The 12,438-nt window shown below is 47.1% G+C and overlaps 2 protein-coding genes and 1 non-coding gene across 7 annotated transcripts in view; 1 reads left to right on the top strand and 2 right to left on the bottom strand.

The window, feature by feature from the left end:
• The window catches only part of Gwl (serine/threonine-protein kinase greatwall), a 182,254-nt gene that overhangs the window by 127,979 nt on the left and 41,837 nt on the right, over positions 1-12,438 (bottom strand). The gene's annotated exons all lie outside the window — the stretch shown is intronic.
• The window catches only part of Grh (grainy head), a 112,194-nt gene that overhangs the window by 83,207 nt on the left and 16,549 nt on the right, over positions 1-12,438 (top strand). For both annotated transcript variants that reach the window (XM_071787094.1, XM_071787095.1), the window contains exons 5-6: positions 7,813-8,170; positions 8,794-9,186. In XM_071787094.1, the coding sequence (XP_071643195.1) occupies positions 7,813-8,170; positions 8,794-9,186 (751 nt within the window). The remainder of the gene's footprint in view (positions 1-7,812; positions 8,171-8,793; positions 9,187-12,438) is intronic.
• Positions 344-415, bottom strand: Trnaa-ggc (transfer RNA alanine (anticodon GGC)). The gene has a single exon. It is a non-coding gene; the product is annotated as a tRNA-Ala (tRNA).

Below are 12,438 nucleotides of genomic sequence, written 5' to 3'. Positions count from 1 at the left end.
AAATGATGCAAACGTATGGACCTTTGAAAGAATTTCTATTCGATAAGAAATTGTTGAATGGCGAAGTCTAGAAGTTTTTATTTATTTAATTATCAAGGCCCTTCCACTGCGTTCTTCCTGCGCCTCGCTGGGACCCCGCACGCCGTCCTGCTTTTCGGGCGCTGAGAAAACGGTTGCGAAAACGTGCGAAAACGTTATATAGAGATTAATCGCGAGGCTAACGCGACGACGATAATAGCGATGGCGCTCACCAAGTTCAAAGTTGCATCGATCAGCCGGAATGGAGTCTGCAGTATGGAGAAGAAGTGTGTCGTTTAGGAGCGAGAAAAATATCAAGCGTGATCGACTGGACCGGGAATCGAACCCGGATCTTTCGCATGCCGGGCGATTGCTTTTACCACTAAGCTACCCGGCCCTATGAAATAACACTCTTCCCGTTGCCGATATGTATTGTGTATAGCACTGTATCCACAATTCGTTAAGGCCGCGACACACAGAAAACATAAACAGTAAAATAGAAGCAGTAAGCGAATCGGTCAAATCAGTCAAAAGCAGCTCCTTAATTGCCGAGATAAGCACAGGTTGTAATTATTTAAAGGTGGCTCGGCAAGATCATACGCTGTACAAAACGAAGATAATAATAAAGTGTTACGATCGATACAAAACGATCTTCGTGTAGCAAAATAAATCGTTCAATTCTGAGATGTCTTTGAGAAAAACGAGAGACACGGGGTCGTGTAAATATGGTGTTAGCCACGCTTCTGTATCATATACGCCCGTATTACACATAATACGAGCGGCGGTCGTAATACCCGTGCCTGGGACCTTTCTTTACGACCATCTTTTCGTACGTGCGACGGAATGGCGCGGAACGTAATGAAGTCTTGCTCGTAGAGAGGCCAGTCTTTAAAGGGCTCAAGAATGAACTCGGCAATGAGCGCCGGCACGCCGCAACTTCTTATTACGTTTCCTGGTTATCGTCACGCCAAGATCTACTTAGGAACGAGGCGGCAGTGGCCTTTACGCACGCCGGGAGGGTGCATGCTCAGCCAACCGACCTGTCTCTGGGATTAGACAGATAGCCGACGTGAACACGTTCCGCGAAGAAGATTGTTCTTTGTCGTCTTTGTTGTCTTCTTATTATCTTGAGAAATAACGTTACGGAATCAAGTATGAATAATTGCGCTAAAATCAGGCTGAAAAATCGGACTTTTTCACAACAGACTTGAAAAACTTCAAAGATATATCTTAGAAGTATTTTAATCAGAAAAAAGTATATCACGGGGAAGAAATACTTCGTGACGTGAAAAGATCCTAATTAACCGCTCGCTCGTGGAACAATCTGAATGACGCAAAACGGCGGAGTTGTGAATTCCTAATTGCGGCAATTAGAAATTTCTAATTAGCCGCTCGCTGTCAACACACCGTTCGAAGTCCAGTCCGTTCTCTCCTCTCCTCGCAGCACCGTTTCCCTCCGCTGTACATGCGTGCGAAGACATAATGGAACCTTCCGTTTCCGAGATCGTGGGCCTTTACGGTGGTCGGCAATCAGCCGGACGACGAATACGAACGGGTTGTCGCTACTTCTTATTACACATTTCGTTTCTCTCGGTTATCGTTATGCGGCGATCTGCTTAAGAGCATAGAGTCGCCACTACGACGAATCCCGGCCACTACCGCGGTGGCCTCTGACCCACCTGACGAGCCCCGGGGGGCGGGGGGGAGAACGAGGGGGACCCGCGTGTCACGTCGTAAAACGAAACGGCCCGGCCAGCGGCAGGCCGGAACCAGAAACCACGGCCACGAGTGCCATGCCCCGTTTTCGCCGTCCGCCGCCACGCTATTTTATGCCCGACACGTAGCTTCGCACGAGCGCGTACTCGTTTGTTTGGATTTACGATTATAGAAGAACGCGTAATGGCTCCTCGACGGAGCGCGATACGCGAATGGCAACGCCCTCGTTTCGCGCTCGCCGCGTGGGATCGCATCTCCGCGTTCTCCAGTAGCACCGGATCTTTCCGCGATCGCGAAAATCACACACGAGCGAGTCGCGTGCTAAGATCCGAGGCACATGATGAGCTGTAAAACTAAAACGTAAGGATCACAGAGCATACCAACATCATTGGACATGTTCGTGCCTATATCATACCTATTTTAACAAGCTAAAAAATATATGAAATATTGATAGAATATAGAAAAATAAAGCATTCAATGTTGAAAGATTGAAAGCTAAAGTAAAATTCGAGAATATGTATAAACAACAAAAACTTGGTTTTCAGCTAATCTTAATTTTGTTCTGATGAAATTTAAAACTTTATTTAAGAATTAATCGTTAAGGATTTTGGATTAACAATTTGCGAAAAATTTTCGTCGCGGTGAAATCGATTTTAGATTTTCTGTAGAATGACATTGGCCGGACCCTCTCTCTGTTTTCTGTTACCAATTAAATTATATATTATATATTCTATCTGTAGATTTTCTCTCTCACGAAATATGATCTCGATAAACGGGAAAGGGAAGCGAATAGTCCGCCAATTACGGACGCTGCGATGTTACAATGTCGACAACGCTGTGGTACTATGAGGTCTCGATTACCAGGCAAGAACTGGATCGGACGATCGAGGTAGCCAGCTCGCGGCGATATTATCTCGTTAGCTCGAATTTACGATTAGAAAACGCCGTCGTCTGTTTTGTATCACCTTACGGGTTTCTGCCTAGAATCCCTCGGTTCGGCGACCGCGGGAACGCGCACACGCCCGAGTTCTTCGCGGAGAGAACAGTGTGAAATCCCTTGGACTTCGCAGGGGTCACAAGAAACACTTAAAATCCGACACTCCGACGACGCTGCCAACGATCTCGATCGTTGTAACGAAGTCAAGGAGGCATTAAACGGACGTGTTTTCTCGCAAGGGGTTGATACACGGCGCTCGAACGAACCAGATCCGAAAACCGGATCGCGGTAGTTATGCTCATTAGCAAAGCAGGAAAGCGCATATGACTTCGAGGACACGCAGAGGTCTGAGAACCGGGGCGAATTCGTAGCCTGTTCCGTATAACGTCGACGACCACGGTAAAACCAGACGAAAGCCGAGGAGTCGACCTCGGGAGGTGACAAGCCGGTGTCGAGTTTCGGCGGGTATGCGATTATTCGGTGACATTTCGCGGTTTGCGATGCACGAGCATGCACGAGCAACCTCGACATCGAATCCCGCGCAAATCGTTACGCAAGAACGAAAATCCGCCACGTCTCCGCGGCGTAAGATTACCGCCAACATTTGATAGGACGGTAATCCCGACCGGCACGAAGAAGCATCGACATCGGGACATTTGCATCGCGATAATCCACGAACCTGAATTAAGTCATTGATTTCAAAAAAGACACGAGTCTAATTTACAAAATTGTACGAATTTCAATGCAGCGTTTGTTTCTATTCCTCGCTCATTAGAATTCATGTCTTTACTTACACAACTTTCATAGAATAAATTTCAGAATAAGACTCCCTTATTAAAATGTCGCAATTAGAATTTTCTATTCCGTACGAATCTTTTCCACGAGATGAGAATTGTAATCTCTCTCTTAACAATTTCTATGAAATATTTAATAAAATTCCGAAAGACAGTCCTACGAGATATACAAACGAGAATACCTCTACAAAAACGTAGATGAAATCGCGGGGTATTAAAGGCGAGGGTCAAGGAACGTTTCATAATTCCCGAAAGCCACCGGCGGTATTATGTTCCAGGAAACGCGCGATAATCCTAGGAAGTGAAGCACTAGGAAAGCCACGCGGCGGTCATCGTGAGAAGTGGCAGACATCGTTGACCACGCCGCGCGCATCTAAATTTCCTCTCCGACCGTCCATTGCGTACGTATGTTGTACATACGTATACGCATACGTTGACATTGCCGCGACACGGCGGCACGTGCTGTATAAGCACAGGTGCCGGCGTGCGTGCATGCGTGCGCTCGTAAAGGCAAAAAAAGCCGTAGACGCGCGAGCGAGCGAGCGAGTACGAGAAGCCGGCAGACGCGAGATGGAAAAAAAAGAGCAGACCGGCAATAATAATCAAAGAAGTGACCCGAGCGAGCAGCCGGTAGAGCGCCACTTTGTCGGACCTGTCTTTCGAGTTTCGTCTCGTGCCACATACAGACAGGTCCGTCGCTTATGACGTACGCACACGCGTTCGTAGCGGGTACCCCGCGATACGCCCGATTTCCGGTTTGAGAAATGCCCGATTCCGGTTCCGAAGCGGGGTCTGGTCTACCGCGAGGTCTGGGTCCGGGGGACTCGGTACCGCAAGCCCGGCGTCCCGCGTTGCAGGTTGCTTCGACGGAGGCTAACGTTCACGTTCGTGCGTGTGCGTGTGCGTGTCGCGACCCTGCGGTGACCCCGGCGACCTGCAGGTTCACGTGTCGGGCCGCCGTTGCCGGCGCGCCGGGGTGAGTGCCTTGTCGTCGATAATGCTGCACCGTAAGCACGTAATTGCCTCTTGCGCTCGTACTTGTGCACACGGTATCCGCGCGTCGCGCGGTCACCGCGCGTATTTTGCGCGCGCGGCATCCTCTCTGCCGCGCGAGACGCGGCGCGGTAAAAAAACGGCACGATGGAATGCCGCTAGTGGACTGTATAACGCGACTCGCAGCGGTAATTTACTCGTTTGCAGCGCGAACGACTCGCAAGGGGCACGAATTCGTGCGCGGTGTGTATTGATCCCCCAGCAGAAGATGGAAGACAACGCGCCGCGAATACCGGTGTAATCAGCGAGATTTTCCACGCGCACGGAAAAAGAATGCGGCTGGCCGATCTCTTCTGGTCGCCTCCGCTCGTTGTCGAAGACTATAGCTTTTCCCGAGGGTGCAGAGGTGAGGCGATAAAAAACAACGTCGTCGGCAACACTAAATGCGCTTCTCTCCCCTTTGTAGCGTTTATTTCACCCAGGACGACGGATTCCTACGAATATCTCACGCGTTTAATTGATGTCATCCGCTGCAATTAATTTTTTTTGTTAACGTATAAGACAAAAAATGTAAAAGCGACCAATCATTTTTACAATGTCAAAATTTAATATATCGTTATATTTTTATTACGTTTTCAAGTCGCCGGAAAGGAAAGAACTTTTAAGTTAGAAAGATACTCGCTTAGTATATTTCCGACTATATCTATTGTATGTAAAGTCTTTCACAGTCGTTACATAGCAATGTAACAACGCCATTATAATAACAGAAATAAAACTTGATATATGTTCGCATATATTTGCATAAATCGCAAATAGCACAACTGCGCATTAAAGTTAATAATTTTCTTGTTAGAAATTAAATTTATAGTCGTGATAACATATCTCCAGTGGTTTTCTGAGGCATATCTTATCGACAAACTTGTAACACGCTGACTATTATTGCTTCTGATCTAATATATTTTGACCTACGGATATTTGCTTGCATCGAATATTATAGTAATACTTCTGTTGACATTATCAATTTTTTTCGCATGACGGTGCGAATGCGTGAAACTGATGGCGTACGCTCTACGAGCTGGCCTAAAACGAGCATTGACTCCTTTTCCCTTCGTTTTACGTTAAACTTCTCTTCTCCGTTCTTGTATGCTTTTCTCCTTCTCTTCTTCTCGTTTGACTACTAACATTTAATACTTAGCTTCATGACAGCTACGAAGCTACGAAAAGAATACTTCGTTTCGCACATCCTTTAATATTGTAATATTGTTACGTGGAAAGATCGTGCCAAGGCTTATTCTGAAGCTCATAAAAGTATTTTGTGGATTACGGATACAATACAATTTTATACTTAAGAGAAATCAAAGTGAATATGTAAAGAGATGCAAGAAGAACAATGTCTTTATACCCTTCGAAATTTTTCACGGGGTAACGCTTTAAAATGTATACGAAGATATTGATTTTAATTAACGAAAACTTTCGTCCCAAACTCGAGGGATCTTGGATGAAGACGTGTTGATGACAGTTGCACAGAACAACTGACGTTCCCGAGAGCTTAAAACGCCAGTCAGACGCGGTCTGCAATCTGATACCTCGCACCTACCGTTCCCAAATTTCCAGGGGTGCGTATCGAGTTCCCAAGGTGCGCGCACGCGAATCCCGTTTCGCATCGCGCGTCCTCGGATTAGCATCGCATTATCGGGAAACGCTCTCGCGAGAGGCATCGCGAATGGAGAGCGCGCGAGCGGATCCATTTCACGTAAGCCGAATTCATGAGGCCCCGAGGTTTTGCCGCCATGGCCCCGGGTGATGGCGATGCATTCTCTTTGCTTGTTCGAAAGAACGTGCCCGGTCTCTCGCCGCGGCAGGGTCTATCTACCCCGCCGTCTTTTCCCCGGTCTCGGCCACTATCCTCGAAGCCTATCTGCACCTCTTCAAGCACAAGTGTGCCGAGGGCGACCTGAGACGCACCACGCGGGATAGTCTCTCTCGGCGTCACCCTTCTCGTTGTATTGCGAGACAGACGAGAAGAGGCAGGACGGAGAAACAGGAGAGAGAAAGTAGACGAGAGATCAGGTATCAAGTGTAAAAAAAGATCATTGTACGGGAGCATCTGACCGTAGGGTAGGAATCACGTTGACGCGATGGTGCGAAAGGATAGAGTGAGATGAAAAGAGGGATGTGTGTACTTTTTTAGAGAGAAAAAGAATTAAGAAGAGACCGAGATAAAGAGAGAGAATCTGGCGAAGGTTACCAGGGCGCGCCGGCAGGGACGCGAGAGGTGATCCTTCGCGATGGAAAAGAGACGAAGAGACGATAGGAAGAGGGTGAGAGGAGAGGAAAGATGTGGCATGCACCGAAAGCGTTGGCAGTTTATAAGGGTCCCCGGTATTGTGGATACGTATTATCATGCTAAATATAACATGTTAACTACTTCGCATAATACCGCGATCCTCTCGATTCATCTCCCGTACGGTCGATCGGCGAATCGCGTTTCTTCGCGCGCGTCGCGCGTCGAAAATTTTATTGCCGAATTCGGCAGATGCGGCGGAAGTGTAGCGCCGGTTTTCCTCGCTGATTTCATTCGTCAACGGGGCGCGGAGAAAGAGGTGAAAGAAAAGTACGGCCCGTCTCTTGTGTTTCTTTGGAGATGCCAATTCGATTATCATTTCAATGAACACATAGGATCTAAATAACGTCAGTTATTTCTAATCATAAAAGTATAAATTGCTGCAATATTCATACGCGATATAAATGTACAGTTTTTAATACCTGCTCTCTAAATCTGAATCAGTGAATAGTACTGCTGAATCAGTGAATAGTCACTGATATCAGTGTAAAATATGCCACTGATTCAGATTTAGAGAGTGTATCTATAATAAAGAATTGTATTTATATCTTTTTATTTAATTATCTACATTAATTTTTTATGAAATTAAGAAATAATGAAAATATATGTTTTGTATAGGTACACGATCTAATCTAATGTCATATATCTAATACTTGAAACTTTATAAAAGCACTTGTTATCATTAAAATGTTTTAAAATTTTCAATTGTATAAGACATATAAAAGAGGAAGGTAATCCTTCTATACCACTTGCCGCAATATCTCGTGAGCACGAAGAATCTGATCTTTTTCACCGAGCGGCCGGTGTCAATCAAAAACTGCCCAGATGGCCCAGATGGCGGATCCCATAAAAGGCAATCGGTAGCGACGCGAATGGGTCCGCTGTATCGACCTCGATGTACATAGTGCAAATTCGTCACGCGTTCTTAGGGCGCGTCGCGGATCGATGTCGATCTCGGTGATCGGTAAAGGAGCTATAACTGAAGGTCAATTCTTCACGGACTGTTGAAGGGGTGTGATGGGCCAGAAGCTGCTGGTGCAGGAGGCGCCTGGCTCCGGTTCCGCCTCGACGAATCGCATGGAAGGCGGCGAAGGTGCCGGAGGGGGGGAGCTACACCACTTCCTCCAGTACAACCAGCAGTCCCACAGTCCCAGCCAGAGCCTGCAGGGTGGCCTTCCGCTTCCGCTGAGCCCGCAGCCCCTGCGACACGACGGTGCCTCGAGCGCTGGCATCGTCGGGGTCAAGAGGGAACCGGAGGATCTCAGCTCGTCGCGCGGGGGCCAGCAATCCAGCAAACGGCACAAACAAGCACAGCCGGACAGTCCCACACCGCCGGGAATGTACCATCATCATCAGCATCAGTTGCAGGTAAGTTACAGACGATTATTGTCAAGCGCAATCACGCGTCCTCCCCTTAGAATTCGCGATCATTTATATATTTTATTCGATTTACTCCGATTTTTCAAAAGTACGACGCTTTTTATACAACGTGTGAAACTTCAATATTACCTTAATGATATATTCCTACAAGAATTCTCAATCACTTCGTGTCACGAAATTTTTCCCTTCACAATCACATACGGCGAGAAAAGAATTCGTATAATCAGTTTTCAAGTGACTTTAAACGTTATGTGGTTTATTCTTTTGGTGTAAAATTGCTAAAGATTGCTAAAGATTTGCAACTTCTATACGATCATCGCCGAAACGACGCGTCACGTATAACCCAACGCAATATTCGCACGCCACAAGATAATATTTGAGAAAATAACATCGCTCAAATTCTCCCAACGTCGCTTCTCGCGCGTAAGGATCGCGAAAATTGCTCAATTGCAGCGTGTCCCGCGGAGTTCCACATCATCTTTTTCCTTTATAAAAAGAAGACGTGCGAATGCGACGGTGGAAACGCGCGGGACAGCGATTGCGCCGATGACGGCGAATCGTTCGAAAAGTGGAGGAAAATCAACCGCAATTGACGTATATTGGTGTTATAGGTGCAGCAGTACGGCAGCCCTTACGACCCCTACACGTCCTGCAGTCCGAGGCTGCAGTCGGCTGCGTACACGTCCACATCAGGGACCGGGACCGGAAATGGAACGGCGAATCCGGGTAGCGGGCTCCATCAGGAGGCGACGACGGTCTACGTCGCCGGCGACGCGCTACCACCGCTCGCGTCGTCGAGCTCCACATCCTCGCTATCCACCACGACCGCTTCGTACACGAGGTACGAGGTTGTGCCGAGCTCATACGCTACGACACACGCGATACGCTCGTCGTCGAGCAGCAGCAAAGTCCTGACCGTTGATCTTCCCAGCCCCGACTCTGGAATAGGCGCGGACGCAGTGACGCCCAGGCAAGACCATCATCCGACCACGGCTCTTCATCAGGTGAGTTTTTCGAGCGCGATCAATTTCATCTCCTTGATACGTTCGACACGTTTCTCGGCTCGCGTGGTGCGTACGACTTCAAAAGCGATCCTCTCGCGTCATCAGCGTGTATTTTCAAGCGCAGGTAATCGCGGATGCATTTACGAGCGACATTGTTAACGATCCAAGTGAATAAAGATCTCTCGCAATACCGTGTTTCTGATACGGTAATGCACGGTCATTAAAGTCGGATGACAGTATAAGTCCAGGGTGAAAATTGCCACGATAAAAGTACAAGACAAACAAGTACATATTAGATAAGAAATTCCGCGGGAGAAATGTGTTGATGCCACAATAATATCAGCAACTTAACGTAAAGTTCGGAACGCTCGGACGTATAGAGAACTGAAAAGCCTTTAAAATGGAATAAAACGATCCTCGCGTGTTATCCTGCCACGTAATATTAACATAGCCCCGGCGTAATATGGTGTCACGGAGTTAGCCGACAGGGACGATCGTAAACGGCTCACGTCTATATAAATTGCAATCAGCAGGCGACGTTAGCGGGATCAAGCCGCGAGATCCAGGCGAGATCGCGGCTGTCTCGTCAGCGGGGATCGAAGTTAACGGGCTGCAGGGAGGATTGCGGGAAATATATGAAGAAATGTTTACTGCGCGTAGATGCTCGCTACTGAATTACGCGGATAGCATGCCGGCAACGTCATTAATTTGCTCGAGAAAAATGCCTCCGGAGCGTGTGGCCGAGTCGAGGAGGCAGAAACGACCGCGCGGCGTGCCCCAACGCGACGCGGAATAACCGTAGCTCAATCAAACTGCAGAAACGGCACGATGGGAAACGACGGCATCATCCGCGGCCGCTCCCGCGCTATCGTTTTCAATTCGATCGGCTGCCCGTGTACAAATTACTTCGCCCACGGCGCCATAAGCGATCGCGATGCAATTAATCTCGCGGCGAGATATCGTAAATATCGTTCGTTAACGCTCGGCCGGCTTGCCCCGCTCAAAAGACACCCTCGGTACGTTAATATATGCGGTATTAACCGTTATATCCTATTGCGAGCATATTCGAGCGCGGATATCGCGGATGCGTGTCGGTATCGCCGCGCTATGCTATCGTTTTCAATGCGATTTGTCAGGTAAGTGCTTTCGCCCACGACGACGACGACGCCTCACCAGCGCGTAGCGCGAGAGAGAGCCGGGCTCTCTCTCACGCGATTAATTCCCCGTGTCTCCTGCAACGCGCACCGTGGCACGGTATTACGCTTAAAGCGCTCTAAATACCGACGGGTCGAATGCACACCCGGCGATCGCCGCTCTCGATGCGATTTGTCAGGCGAATTTTTTCATCTTAACGTCGCGTACAGTTACGCCGACGCAATAAATTCGGATACGCTAATACTGCACATCGCGGCGCATAATACTCTGAAGGAGCGATTATGGTATCTTAGATTACGATAAACACATTCACAAAATTCAGCCGTATCGAAAAAGCGAACCCGTTCATCCGGTTGTTAAAACATAATGTCTGCAAAGATTTTTCGTAGTAGACGTGTTTTGCTGAAGCGATTCCCTTATCAGGCCTCATTTGAGATTTAATAAATATAGATGTGTATCTATGTATTAGAATAAAATTAGAACTTTACGTAATTGGACGGCAAATTTTTGAAAGAGACAACATTAATTTCAGTAGACCGTCTTATCGCGTTTCCAGCATATAGAAAATACTTTGAAAGTCTCTCTCGACTTATCGGTTTTATGTTGGAGGTATTTGATTCTTTCTACGTGAATCTCTCTCGTATAATTAAATGACAATGGTCGACGTATCGTTTCGTCTACATTCGGCAGTTTGTCATCCTATACTAGCTGCTGGATATCTCGTCCGCTTCCGGAAGTATTAATCGTGTCGCGCGCGCGTTACACGCGAGAGTAAATCATTAGCATTGCAGTCGACATTACGAATTAGAAAGCACGCGTTCCGTTCTGCTCCGCTTGTGCGCGGCAGACGCGAAATAAAATCCGAAGCTCCGGGTCGGGCGGATTAGGTATCGGGTGTAAGTGCCACTGAAAACCGATTCGCTCGCCCGATCGGCACGCTTGTGCTATAGCACGCAATTAAAACGTTGATATTCAAAGTGGGTAACGCATTAAATTCTCCCGCACGCTCGTTTTAATCTCGCGACTAATGGCGCTTTTCGTCGATTTCCTGAACGTTTGAGGAGCGGTGTCGCTCTAAATCACAACGGGATAACGTAACACGCCAATTATAACCGTACGACGCGAACGATATGTCTGCTTAATGAATTCGATGACTTGCGAGTCGGCAGAAAAATGTTTCTCGTTAAACCAATCGTAAACTACGGTGCGCGACATATCGAAAATGACGTCTTATTTTAGCGCGTTCCGCGGACATCGCCTCCGATATCGCGTGCAAATCGTATGTATCATATTCCAGCCGCGGAACTTTTAGCCGGTTGTCACTTAGCTCGAGACTCTAAGCGTGTTTAGATATTAAACATTTATCCCCGTGTGTTCTTGTCCGCGACGTGCACGACAGTTTTCGCATTCGCGTCAGCACGCCGCGGCTCAAGTTCCTCACGAAACGTTGATTCGATTACCACCGCTGACGTCTCAATTAGAACAGTCGTGTATCTCGACGATAAAACACGATAAATGAATAAATCGGTAAATTGCGCGCGCAATAGTTGCTTAATTACACGACAACATGATAAAATTGCAAAAAATGACGATCTATTAAGTTCTGTCGCATGTACGTGTTATATAATAAATAAAACATTAATTTAAATTTAAAAAAGTTTTGTTACATAATCAAATATTTAAGAATTTTAACATATTGTATTTTAGGAGGTAATTACGAGAACGTTGAATGTTAATAGAAAGATATATGACAGGCGATAAAATTTTTGTTGACGAGACATCGCCTTCGAGTGTCGAAAACTGTTGGAAGAAAATATGCGACTTTCATGTTCATTGCATCTCATACATTTAATGCATAAAGCATTTGAAAAATTCCAAAACGACGAATAGCTTCGTGCCGACGCGACATGCGGTAGGTTCAGTGGTTAGAGAATTTAGCAAGAAAGAAGCTGCCATGATTCTTTTTTTCGGGATGACAGAGAGTTGAGGTAACGAGCTGCGGTAACCGCGCTGCATTGAAAAATAACTGCAGGCGACGCGCAATCGCATGAAGACGTATGAGGGAATAGGTCGTTCGGCAAGCCGCTTATTAACAGC

This window comes from Temnothorax longispinosus, chromosome 8 (genome assembly GCF_030848805.1).
Source record: "Temnothorax longispinosus isolate EJ_2023e chromosome 8, Tlon_JGU_v1, whole genome shotgun sequence".
NCBI classification, from domain to species: domain Eukaryota; kingdom Metazoa; phylum Arthropoda; class Insecta; order Hymenoptera; family Formicidae; genus Temnothorax; species Temnothorax longispinosus.
The sequence above is the reverse complement of the archived record's forward strand: the minus strand, read 5'-3'. Positions and strand labels throughout refer to the sequence as shown.